Source organism: Gambusia affinis, linkage group LG01 (genome assembly GCF_019740435.1).
Source record: "Gambusia affinis linkage group LG01, SWU_Gaff_1.0, whole genome shotgun sequence".
NCBI lineage: Eukaryota > Metazoa > Chordata > Actinopteri > Cyprinodontiformes > Poeciliidae > Gambusia > Gambusia affinis.
This window is the reverse complement of record NC_057868.1, coordinates 5842646-5855853: the sequence shown is the minus strand read 5'-3', so window position 1 is coordinate 5855853 and position 13208 is coordinate 5842646. Positions and strand designations below refer to the sequence as shown.

The 13208-nt window shown below is 37.9% G+C and overlaps 1 protein-coding gene across 1 annotated transcript in view; it reads right to left on the bottom strand.

The window, feature by feature from the left end:
• Window positions 1-13208, bottom strand: part of lrp1ab (low density lipoprotein receptor-related protein 1Ab) — a 93422-nt gene that overhangs the window by 66930 nt on the left and 13284 nt on the right. Inside the window, exon 2 of the mRNA XM_044112038.1 lies at window positions 11672-11812. Within this exon, the coding sequence (XP_043967973.1) occupies window positions 11672-11812 (141 nt within the window). The remainder of the gene's footprint in view (window positions 1-11671; window positions 11813-13208) is intronic.

Below are 13208 nucleotides of genomic sequence, written 5' to 3'. Positions count from 1 at the left end.
TGCATCAGTTATAGCTGTCCGATTGACATGTCGTTCCACATAAGTTATAGTAGCTCCCTCAGAGCTACTACCGATCTCTTGGTTGTTTCGTAGATAAATTATCTCCTTGCACGGCCTGTCAGTTTAGATGGATGGCCATATTTTGCAAGGTTTGCAGTTTTGCCGATTTTACTTGGAGGTATTAGACAAAGGCAGCAAAATACAGACGCACATAACATATTTTAGATTTTCTGTTCCGCTTTTTGTGTGAGTGCATAACATAAAATCCAAAAGATACTACGTTACAACCACAAAATTTAACCTGACAAAACGTGATCAAGTTCAGGGGATAGAGTAAACGCTTTCAGGAGCGGTGTTGAAAGTTATCAAGTAAAAGACAGTTAGGAAAACATTATCCCTGCCGATAAGAGGATGAGATAACAACATGAGGTTTGAGGACGAGGTCAGTTTTTCATGTGTAGTTTAGGGAAGGAACACAAAGGGAAACCGGAAGGAAGAAAAGATGGAAAGAAAGAGACGGGGTGTGGAGGAGACAGCAGAGGAGGAGAAGTGGTGCCTGCATGGCGTGAGAAAGTCCTGTGTTTGTGGTGTGTTATAGGCTGGTGAAGCTGAGGAAGGCTCAGGGCCACAGACCGGAGGGATTTACAGGGCTTTGCTTCTTCCTCTGTGGAGGAGCGGCTGATGCACTGCCTCTCCAGCTCCTCGTGCCTCTGCATGGTTTCCCTTGCAACTACATCACTTCTTTACAGAAGGAGGATCCAAGTCTAACAAAGCCAATTCCATTTTCTCCTCAGTCCAAATGCTAATCTGCTAATTTTTCCATTTTCCTCCCTTCCCCATCACTCCACGTCTCCACAACAATCTAAAAACCCAGCAGTCGCTTCGACTCCATCGTCCAGGAGCGGCTCAGGCATGCCAGTCGCAGGGAGCGGGACACGACTGCAGTTTAGAAGAACATCAAGGGCCTGTGATGGACAGATAATCTAGCTGCGAGGCCCCCAGCCTCCTGCAGAGACCTCTTTAGCAGTTCAGTCCCAGGACACAGCATGTCCCGAGTGTGTGTGGGCCAATTGCACCAGGTACACGTCTGGGAGTGTTTTTCAGGAAACGATCCTGCTAAAGCAACGACGTAGATAAACTCCTCAGATTCTATTTTAAAATGTACATTTAAAAGTCATTATCTGGTTCCAACAAATCAACATGCATTTAAAGTCTATGTGCTACAGATTAAGCTTGTGTTACACTAAATGACCTTAGTCTCACTGGCCTGGGGTAACGAAGTTTCATTATGAAGCCGCATTCCAAGATATATCCACTCAAAATTACTTTCCAGCACAAGTAAGAACAACAGATTTATGTGTGTGTAGGCGTGTGCGTGTGTGTGTTTATGTATAAAACGAAGAATCAGCTGTTTAAGAGTCTGGGCAAACAAAACTTTGGTTCCACCTTGCTCACAACAAAGTCCATTTGTATAAATACAAATAAGAAGGGAAATAAAAATAAGAGCATTTTTGAAAGTATAAACAAATGCAAAAATGCAATACATACAGGTTTCGTTTGTTTTGTTTTTTTACAAAAGAGAAAGATATGGTTGAATTACTGCCAGAATGCATAGGAGAGAGAGACAACATGGGGAAAGGAAATGTTTGTGCAGTAGCTGTGGTATTTTTTATTTTTTTTCAGCAAATAGTGCTCTGTAGCTCCAACCTAAAAATAAAAGTGCAAACAGTTTGTGTCCAGGATGTGTAGGGTCTGCAGAAAGGTTTGCAGCACTTTTTCTTACCCATATAAGTTGTGGATAGAAAGAATATCATCCCTAAAGATCCTCTCTACAGACATAATTATTGTCTGCAGTCTCTGTTGGGCCTTTTTCCCCAAGCAGTATGAGGACCACTTCAGGTTTGTCTCTATCAGCCTCTTTGTAAACTTTGTGCCACCATTTCTTACTGAAATGATGGTACAAGTATTTATACTTCAATAAATGAAGACAAAATCTTTTTAAAATTCTACTTACAATTTAACTGCATAATATCTGCTGCAAAGCTTGTAATACAACCCATTTTGATTCATTTGAAAGTCTGATCTCCAGTTTGAGACAACTAACTTGAAAAACACGACAAATTATGACACCTGATCTGATCAAGTAAAAATAACTCTAAACGGGGCGTGCTGTGGTGGCACAGGGGGTTAGCACGCCCCACGTTTGGAGGCCTTAGTCCTCGACGCGGACGTTGTGGGTTCGACTCCCGGTCCCGACGACCCTTGCCGCATATCTTCCACCCTCTTTCCTGTCTGCCTACTGTCACAAAAAATACGAGCCACTAGCGCCGCAAAAACTCTTCGGAGAAAATAAATAACTCTAAACAAGCTCTTGCTTCTTGGAGTCAGAACTCAAAACTCACCTGCTTAAGACAAAAAACCCTTTAATTACATTCCTCATTTTAATTATGAGTGTTGCTATGTTTCTGTTTATGATGAACAGACACACAGCTACTTTGAAATATTAGGTTTGCAGAGTGGGTACATAACGTCCCTCTGGCGGTTACAAAATGTCACATAGTTGGTAGGAAATGTCCTGCAGCAGACATCTCATTTCTGTATTGGAAAAAAAAAATCAGAGGTGAAACAACCAGAACCTTACTAATGTTAAAACACAAAGGGATAAATTGCTCTGCACCTGATGGCTTCTCATAAGTACTGTTATTTACAGCTGGTAACTACCGTCAGTTACAGCATTTTCTCTGCAAATGGACAGCGATTACAATGCAAGCAGAAAGAAGGGAAGTGTATTTGCATGACTGAGATCCATTTCCACCACTGCTTTGTAGTTCTTTTTAAATGCTAAATCAGGGCTAAAAAAAAATGTCCAACAAGGAATTAGGCCCAGACAATTGTTGCGTAAGGTGTTTTTGATGTTGAAAGAGATTCCTCAGTGGCAAGCAGTCCTCAAGATGGAGAAAGTGCTTACATGCAAAGGCTTATTCAAACATCTGTTCCTATTCTCTGGCTCAACCACAATGAATGTGGTTCATGCAAGAATCATAATTGCACACAGACTCACTCCGCATAAAAAACCAGAGGAGTTTGTCTATTTTCATAGGGACTGCTCTGGGGAGAGATATGAGCAGAAATCTCAGTTTTGACATCTTGAACTGGATGGCTTAAAATTGAAGCTATTGCTTTCAACATTTTCAAATTTCTTCTGTCGATGTTTTTGAAAGAAGGGCCGCCTCTGTTATTTTACATATTAAGGAAGGAATAAAGAGCAAATAAGGCAGCTAAATACTGAAAATGTTTTAAATAGCCCAATCTTTTAGAGTCCTACTATAAAAAATTGAGGTTTGAGCTTTGTCTACTAAAAGCCATGCATACAGTGCTAAAGGATTTTATACTAAACTCTGAATGTTTTTACCAGTCAGTGTGATGCTTGTAAAAGAGTAAGGTGATCCCTATTGGCGCCTAAGTAAGAACCCTGACTGCTGGGTTCTGGTAGAAGAGTTTAGAACAACCAGCTAAAATTGGATTGCAATAGTTTCGAAAAGCATGCATTTGTTTCTCTGATGTGCCTGACTCCTTAGATGCTAGACAAGAAGAGCTGGAGACAAATTCAAAATAAACAAACTGCTAATCTGTTAAATGACTTTCCAACAAAAATAGCAATCAGTCTAATTATGTGGCACAACCTCAAAGAACTTAATCTTCCAGACATGGGGATGACTCTTTGAAGTTTAAACTGAGATTCACCACTGGAAAAAAAAAAAAAAGGTGACTTTAAACATAGCTAGTCGTTGGTGCCAGATGTGCTGTTTTATGCATTTCAGAAACTGCTGGTCAACTGGGATTTTCACACGTCAGCATATCTCAGGTTTGCAAAGAATGGTCAGAAAATGAGCAAATATCTAGTGAATAGAAGAATGGCCAGGAGAATGGCCAAATTGGCTCAAGAAGAAAGAAAGCCATCAGTAGCTGAAAGAACTAGTCAAGTACGTGGAATACCATCTCAGAAGGCACAACAGGTTGAGCCTTGCAGTAAATGGGCCAAAGCAGATGAGGTTGTTGCTGGGTACCTTTCCTGAAAGCTAGAAACAAGGAACTAAGGCAGAAATTCACATATTCACCACCATTGGACAATAACGGACTGGGAAAAAGTTCCTTAGTTTGATGAATCTTGATCTCAGCTGCAACATTAAGATAGTATAGTAAGTACTTGCAGCAAACAAAATGACAAGATCTTGTTTCGGTGACCCACTAAAAAGTAAGAAAGTGCAAGAAAAGACTGACCAAAATTTTGCACACACAAAAAAGAACTTATTATTCAACAATGAACAAAATGTTAGCTGACTCATTCTTTATGGGAGCAATTAAATTACAATCAACACTTAAACCTGTGCTAACCTGCAAAAGCCAACAAGAAAATCAATGTCTTTAGTTCTGTAAAGCAATAAAGAAGACAAGCTGATTTAGAGAATGGAGACGTTGTTCCAGAGAGTTGCAGCTGAAAAACCAAGATTAGCTTAGAATAAAAGAAAACGATGGCATCCATGTTTTCCTTCTGCTCTTCCCAATCATCAAAAGCCCTTTTCACATTATCAAGTCCCATTCACCTATTCAGATTTGACATTCACTCATGACTTCTTAGACTACACACTACCACCTGCTAAAATGCTCTCCTTTTTATCTGTCACACTGAAGCTGACATGCCTGTGAAAGCAGGAGAGCAAAACAGGGTTCAGTTACCTTTTCAGACAGTTTGACACATAAATTGAACCACAGACGTTTGGACTGACAGGCGCTGTTCTTTCTTCTGAACTACCACTGCTCCAAGACTGATAGGTTTTCTTAGGTTTAAATAATGGAAAAGGACTGATAGGGACAGCTGTGAGAAGAAAAGGAAAAAAAAAAAAAAATCACTAATCATGTTACCAGACTTAGCTGGCCAACCTGCTAAAATGTCCCTCCCTCGTGCCTCCAAAAAGAAGAGGATATAAATGTCATAGTTAGCAACAATTATGTCCATTAATTTTTGACCTGATGATTGAAATGAGTGAATGGCCTCTGTAGCATGTTATGCTCAGAAGAGGCTGGTTAAACAGTCATCAATTTAAATTGATGACTGTTTTCTAAATGATCAGATCTTCTAAAGCAGAAAGACAACAAAAGCAATGATTCCCAACTCTGATTGTCAGGGGTCAATTTCCTGCTTGTTTTCAGCTATTTCCCAGTTTCATCAGACCAGACCTAAATGAATGGGACAAAAAAAAAAAAAAGGATGGAAGCTGAGGAGTCGGGCTGGTCTTTATAAACATATAATTGTGATGTTATTGCTAACTTACAATATCAGTTATGATTCACCCACATTTACCACTGCGTCTTTGCCATTACTGCAATGTCCACATCACTTTCCACTTTTTACTTTAAGCTGGGTCATCGCACCATGTTACTTGGAAGTTCACAACACCTCACTGATGGAAAATTTGTGACTTAATTTGCATATTCACAAAACCAACAAGTATTAAATGCATCAAGCTTCTGGGCAAACAATAGTAACTTTGTGTTAAAGAGGATTGCTAGAACCGTTTCTCACTTTGATGAGCACAGAAAGAACTAGTCAAGCCCATAAACTAACTTTTCAACATTTTAGATTTACATACAACCACAAAATAAATGTAAGATTTTATTTTTAGGCCACATGGCTGAAATGTATGCTTTTTCAGTGGACTAGATTTTAGTCAACATTGATATGTCAGAAACAAGAAAAATGTACAGCTTCCTCCTCATAGTAAAAAGACTGCAAATATTAGCACTCTGAAGTCCTATAAATCACTTGCACCCATTGGACACAAATGCTTGTTTACAGAGTACCACAAATGCGACTGCCATTTTTACCTCCAGTCAATACCATCCATAACAAATATTTATGAATTCTCTGCATTTTTGACTTCTTAAATTCCAATTTTAGCAATAAAAACTACCATTTTTAGCTTCCATATACAAAAATTGCAATTTTGGGGAGAAGAATTCATCTTTTACTAGAATGCGAGTATCAAAAATTGAGAGCAACTTAGATTGTCTTTTTTTTTTTTTTTTTGCAAAGAAAATTTTGCTAGCTATATATCTGAGTTATAAAATGCTTGCCAAATAAAATTGTTATAGCTATGTTAATATTTTCCACATTATTTTATGAATGAATGAAAGAAATGAATTAGTCTTCACCACAATCTGTATATAAGCAATCTACACATTACAATTAAATTTTGTTTTGTAAGAAAAAGAGCAATATCACTAATTTCCTATTTTATATATGTCACTGAACCCTGGGATTGAAATTCTCGGGAGAAACTTACCACTAGAAATATCATTGTTCCCATCTGATAATGTTGAGGAACCGTTAAACTGAAACATTTTCATTTTTATTTCATCGTCAGCAGTTAGTGGTTTGATTACAAGAATATAATTGACAGAGGTATCAAAATATATTTTACTTCTGCAGCAGAGAACACAGTTGCCTGTAAGAGTTTTCTTTGTCCAACTGGGGGTAAAAAAAAAAAAAACTCTTCTGCATTCATTATTGTGTCTTTGGCATTCAGCTTCAAGAAAATTGTCCATTCTTTAGGTTTTTGTTCCAACATGTACCAAACCACCGTTTAATTCCAGTATGTTAATGTTGTCAGAAAACCAAGTGGTGCCTACTACTATAATTATGACATTATCTCCAATTCAAGTTAATTGCTATATATGACCAAAAACAGATTTCTGATACATAAATACACAAAAGAAAAAGGATTTTATTTTCTTTCCTTTTTTAATTTTGTTTTGTTTGCGGAGTCCTCCTGTCTTCTCCCTGCTTGGCTGAGCTCCTGTCCCAGTGAGGGATTGCCTCCCCCACCCCTCGGTCTGTCCTGGCTGTTAATGAAAGACTGACTCTGCAGGTGGTGCACGATGCCAACAAGAAGACTTGTTTATGCTCCAGAATGTTTGAAAAGTATGCTTGAGAAAAGTGCAATTAACAATCTGCTTGTAATATTCCCTTTTCTCTCAGACAGGAGAGTTATTATGAAAACTTCCTAACTTGCCCTAATTTGGCTTATTGATTTTTTTGTTTTTGTTTTGTTTGTTTCTCCCACCTGTTTTGTTCATAATATTTATAAATTTAGATGTCGTCAGCGTATGGGTACTGTAAATGCATAACCCCGTCTCATGTGGGTCCTTGATCTACTCTTCTAGTAGTTATTGCGGGAAGTAAGTATCCTTCTCAGCACCATACTGTCTGAGGATCTAATTGCCAGTCATTTCCAAGCTGTTCATCTAAGCTGTAATTATGCTGAGGAGCTAAAGACAGACTTCTGCTTCTGTAGTGGAGTTCTGGCACTGCATCCCATGAGCAGCTGACATGTTGGTGGCGTATGTCAGCATCTTTAGACTGTGGGCTTGTTAATATGTTGGACACTGAGTAAGACTGACGGCAAGCCAGACTGGTGGCCAGATTCTCATACATTTTTCTGTCAGTAAATGTTCTTCATGCAGGTGTTAACCCTGTTATCACATTTCATGCCACCCATGCTTTATCTTCCTGCGTGACGTGGCTAAATTACACCTTAACATCTCAATATATTTTTGCATATAATTGAAAAGTTAACTTATTTCAGTAAAAAAAAAAATAGAACTCTTATAGAGTCAATACACATATTTACATATTTCTGTTATTTTTCTGTAAATTTTTTATGATCATGGCTTACAACTAATTCAAACCCAATGCAGGATTGTGGATGTTGAACTGAATGAGAGAAACAACTTCAGGGATGGTGGTTGTTTCTTCATGGTGTTGAAAGGGAAGGGAGATTTATCCAATATTGGCATAAATCAGTTATCGGCCATAAGAGCAATATTAATACGGGATATCAATTTCTCCTCAAAATATTGATATCAGTGCACCCCTAATAGAAGTTTTGACAACCGATTTATTTTTTTGACAATGCAAGACACCTGCAGAACAAGGTGCAAAAATGCAACATTTAAAATCAAATAGGTTTTCATAATCATCAAATACCCCAAATAAGAATTATTAAATAAAATGTTGGGATATTTTCCACACTTTGAATGGCTCAAACTCACATTTCCATTCATTTTTGCCCATTTTGGAGCATAGGTACAAATGATAACCATGAATTAATGACTTCTGTTTCTAAAACAGGCCTGTCTTTAAATAATAAAAATGCAAAGGTCAGAACCTGTGAGGAAACTGATAGATGAATGATGGATGAATGCAACACTAAGAAGTTGCCACTATTTACTGATGTCATGCTGCAAAAATCACTGGTCATATTAACAGGCACCTTATCACAGGAAGTTACAGACATTCACTTATGTTTGGAAAGAGGTCTAAAAATAAAAACTGGTGACAATATCACAGATAAAGTACATACAGATAGATTTTATTTTCTGCAGGGAGCATTTTATCATCTTTAAATGTGTAGAGCAATGACACCATTACTGTCCATAACTAATTGCAGGTTTTCTCCTGATGAGTGCACTTCTTACAATTTGAGACTATAAAACATGCCAATTAATCTGCGTAAACTTTGTTTTAAATCCACAATACTAAATGCCAGAAACAAAAACAAAAGCGCAGCAGATTTCTTGAAAATGCAGAAGTTTGGAAACTAACAGAAGTGGTAAATGGCCTGTACTTCTCTAGTCCAGTAGGCTCCAAGGTGCTTCACACAATATTCAGTCATTCACCGATTCACACACACATTAAGACAGTGATGACAGAATTGAGGTGCCACTGAGGTTCAAACCAGAAACCCACAAGTTACAGGACACACTCCTACCTCCAGAACTCATTGGCCATCATAACTATAGGCATTACAAGATCATCCCATTTATGCATCAAATACATCTCAATATAATCCAAAGCATATTTCTTAAATATCTTTAACAACAGTGTAAACAAAACAAACAAAAAACAGCCACCACATGAAAAAGACTAAAACTAAGAGATGCCTGAAAAGAAGGAACATTTCTGCTTACTAATCACTGTAACAACTTAATAGATTTCAGTTTACAGCAACGTTTGGTCAGATTTTCCTCATAAGACGTTTTCTTTTCAAATATATACTTTGAAAATTTCTACTAAAAGAAAAAACCACTCCACCAGAAGGGAACATAAAAAGATTTTCTGAACTACATGAGTGTGAACTCCAGAGCCAAAACAGTTCTCCAAACTTTCTAACTCTCTCTTTTATGCCTCTTCAGGCTCATTTACTTTAGCTTTAGCTGTAGCTGCTTGCCATTCCAGACACTTCTTTGATTTAATAAATACAACAAGTTAATATTTGTCGACAAAAATCCAAATGTGGTTGCACTTTAACCTACCAGGCACCTTGCCTTTGTCTATTTTTGGAAATAAACTGTAAGCCATATGAGGCAAGGTGCTTTATAGTAACTAAAGCATAGTTATTATGGCTGATTCAAAAACCAACAGTGATGGAGACGAACATCAAGCTAAAAGTGAAACAGCAGGTAGAGCAGTCCACCAGTGGGGAAAGTGTAATTGAGCAGAACATATCTTGATGTTCTGGTGAAACACTGCTTTCCTCTTCTCCCTGCAGTGGATGAATCACACCATTGTCTGAGTCACTAAATTACATAAGTGCTGTGGAAAACTCACTCAGTTCATCTGCTTAACATAAAAGGGCACTAACTGGATGAATGTGCTTTGACTGAATGAATTAGGTGTTGCACACATAGATGAAATCGCCTAAGATTGCTGCTATTTACATAACCAAACAGATAATTTCCTTCTCAAAATTTAGTTAAAAGGCCTCTACTTTGGGAGGTTTTTGTGACTGAGATTAGCAGCTTGCAATAATCAGAGTAGATCTATCAAGTAGTGAAATTTGATCTATCTGAGCGTATGTTCTGCCCTGTTTTCTTTTAGTTTCACATGTGGGATTTAGTAAATGAATGCCTTTTTTGTTGAGCGCCACAATGCATGCAGCTCATGAGATGAGACGAGATATCACGTTGGGTTCATGGGAAAGAGAGAAGAGCGCAGCATTATTTTTGTTGAAAGTCCAAATTCAGAAATTCTTTGCAATATACTTTGCAGTGGCAAATGTACAAATGTGGTCTGCGTTCTGTACAAATGTGAATAAATACAAATAAAGACTGAAAGACTTTTCCTTTAACTCCAGGAAGGAGATCTGAAGCTGATGCCAATTACAATGTTCTTGTAAACTGTTACTCATCATCAAAGCCATCTTTTGAAATCAACGAATAAACGTAAAGCCCCCCAAATAAATTAATGTAAATTACCTGAATTGTGTTTAGTGCCAACAGAGAGCACTGAAGCCAGTGCCAACTTCAGAGTCTTTAAGGACAATTGGTTAGACAATCGCAGAATTCTCCTGGTGCTTACGGTTCATTAGTGTCTTGTCTGTCTTTCAGTCTCACTTTTTTTTTTTAACTGAGTACAAAAATAATGTAAAACAGCCCTTTAGATTTTAGCATTGATAGGAAAAACCCCAAGGAGATTCTAAGTTTAGCGTTGTTGCCACACAGTGGTTAAGCAGTCATTGAACTCTCCGTGATTACAAATTGATTGATCATTTCAATTTGAAACAGCTTAAAAGTGGTGAAGGTTTCTTATGTTTCTCCAATAGCACAGAAAAAAAGTTACTTTTTTTAGGGGATAAAAGAAGTCGTTAAAGAGGTCTGGAAAAACACTAAATACAACGAAGAAGTTGCTAAATTGGCAATAGTGATATAGTAGGGTAACTGAAGAACTACTTCCCTTCTTCCTTCAAATTAAGAGTCTCAGGCAAAGACGTACAATGGGGTCAAGCTTAAAGCACTTCCTTCCACCAGACAGTTACATGCTGGCAGTAATAGCCATTTTCCAACTTTGGCGGAAAATGTGTTTTATTATGGTGCAAGATCTCATTACAACCCTCCCAGTTAATATGATATTAAACACTAGATAAATGCCGCAGCCAAAGAAAACATCATGTTACGGCAAACCACATAAAACAGTTGGTGCCACTGTGTTAATACTTTGTTGTGTTCCTATCCATGACCTGGGTTTTAATGTTTGTTGCCAGTTGCTTGTCTTTGCATGCCAGACTATGGCAAGAATCTTTGTGGTGAGAGTCTTTGTGGCATGACGGATGCAAGGTGTGGCACGGACCAGATGGTAAAAATCACCATTGGTGCCTGCATTTAAACAAAAGGAATGCCCATGATGGTTTATGGACACGTGGCCTGAGAGATGCAAGTGGAAGTGGCCAGAATCTAGACTTCTCAGAGACTGCAAGGAGCCTAGATGAGAGCAGACAGATCCCAGAGGTTCAGACTAAACAAGGCTGCATAATTAGAGCTATAATTCAGCAAAGCGGTGTCCTTTGCAGAAAGGGCAAAAACGGCATGCTTATTCAGGCACAAATGAAACTGTCTCTGTGTTGTACTTTTGTCTCTGTACAGCCATTTGCATATGATAATTTATACTGTCGTGTGCAGAAAGGAAGATGTGGCTAGGGGGGGAAGGAGAAAAGAAAAAGACTATTGTGAAAGAAAAAAAAATCATTGACCAAGCAAAAATTAATGATTCTCTGTGATCTGGACAGGACACAACCCTGCAGAGAGTCTTTGCCGTTTATGAGGGCATACTCACAGATATCTGGCGATTCATCTGAGCCATCTGGACAGTCCTTCTCCCCATCACAGCGCCAACCTTTGGAGATACAGGTCACATGGTCCTTACAGGCAAACTGCTTAGGGTTGCATGTCTTGGGAGGATCATCTGATTTGGGACCTTAAAAAAAAGAAAAAAAGAAAAAAAAAAAAAGAAACATAGGTATTGTCAGTTTTAAATTTGTAATAGCTGTGTTAAAGCACATGATAAATATCTGTATTATTTTTGTTTTAAACATGCAATTTTCTACAAATGCGATCTAGATAGAAAATATTCAGCTTCGAGTTATTCAGATTTTATCTCAGTCGCGTAAAATAACACATTAAGGTTAATCTAAGTTCACAAAGACAGTTTTGTATCAAAAATACTCAAGGGCACACTAAATTAAAAAAAAGGAAGGTTTTCATGTTAGCAACCAACAGTGGTACCTTTTATTTTAGAGTTTGTTGATAGTTTCTCTTTCCTCTTGCAAGCATCTAATTTCTTTCAGCTTTTTTTTTTTTTTTTTTTTTAATTACCCTTAAGGTGTTTTTCAATTCTAGCCACAAAGGCTCTTTCATGTGTCACAGCGAAGATATAACTGGGCACTCAGTCACCATCTGACCCATGGGAAACTGTTGCAGTGCACAGTAGTTCTGGGCAGCTAGTCAGCACAGATTGTTGAGGTGTACCACAGGCTAGCAATGCCACAGCAACACTCCTGACCCTCCAAAAGCCTGACCCCGCTCCCACGATTCTCTTCTCTCTCTTTTTTTTTTCAAAAGCAAAGGAAAAGAAGCTCCTCAAACTAAGCTTTAACATATCGCTGTCAATACTCCATACCCGTTTCATACATCAAAGTTTTTAACTTGATCTCACTTGAACTGAATATGTAAACTATATAAAAAAAATGCTTCTTTTTCAACCATAAAGTTTACAAGTAATATCCACTAGATTTCATTTTTCAACATACCTGGTTTTAGGCACTTTAACCTACAAGGCGCATGCCTGTGTCTATTTTTTGCCAATGCATCTTGTACCACATAAGGGAAGCTGCTTAATAGTATTAAAGGGCAGTTAATATGACTAATTGTAGAAACGCACAATTATAGAGAGGAAGGCCATAACCTAAAAGTGAAACAGCAGTTTAAGAAGTGTACCAGTGGGAAAAGTGCAATTGAGCAGAAAACCTCGTCAGGTGATGCTCTGTTGGCTAAAAACAGGAGACTGTGGCAACTTTTCACACTGGCTTAGTAAAAGTGGAGAGTAAAAGATGGTAGGGTAAGAACTGATCGTGAGCTTGAAATAATGGAAACATGTTGCTTTTAGATCAACAATTTAGACTGGTGGTGGTGGTGCTGTAATGATACGGGGGATAGTTTACTGGCACAACTTTGTGCCTCTTATGGGTCACACTCTGAAAATCAGAAGTCAATTTTACCATTGTATTGCTTTAATGTTTTTGAGATGCTATACAAATGTTCAGAATGTTATAAAAATACAAAAATAAAAAGAAATCAATACATTGAAGTCTATT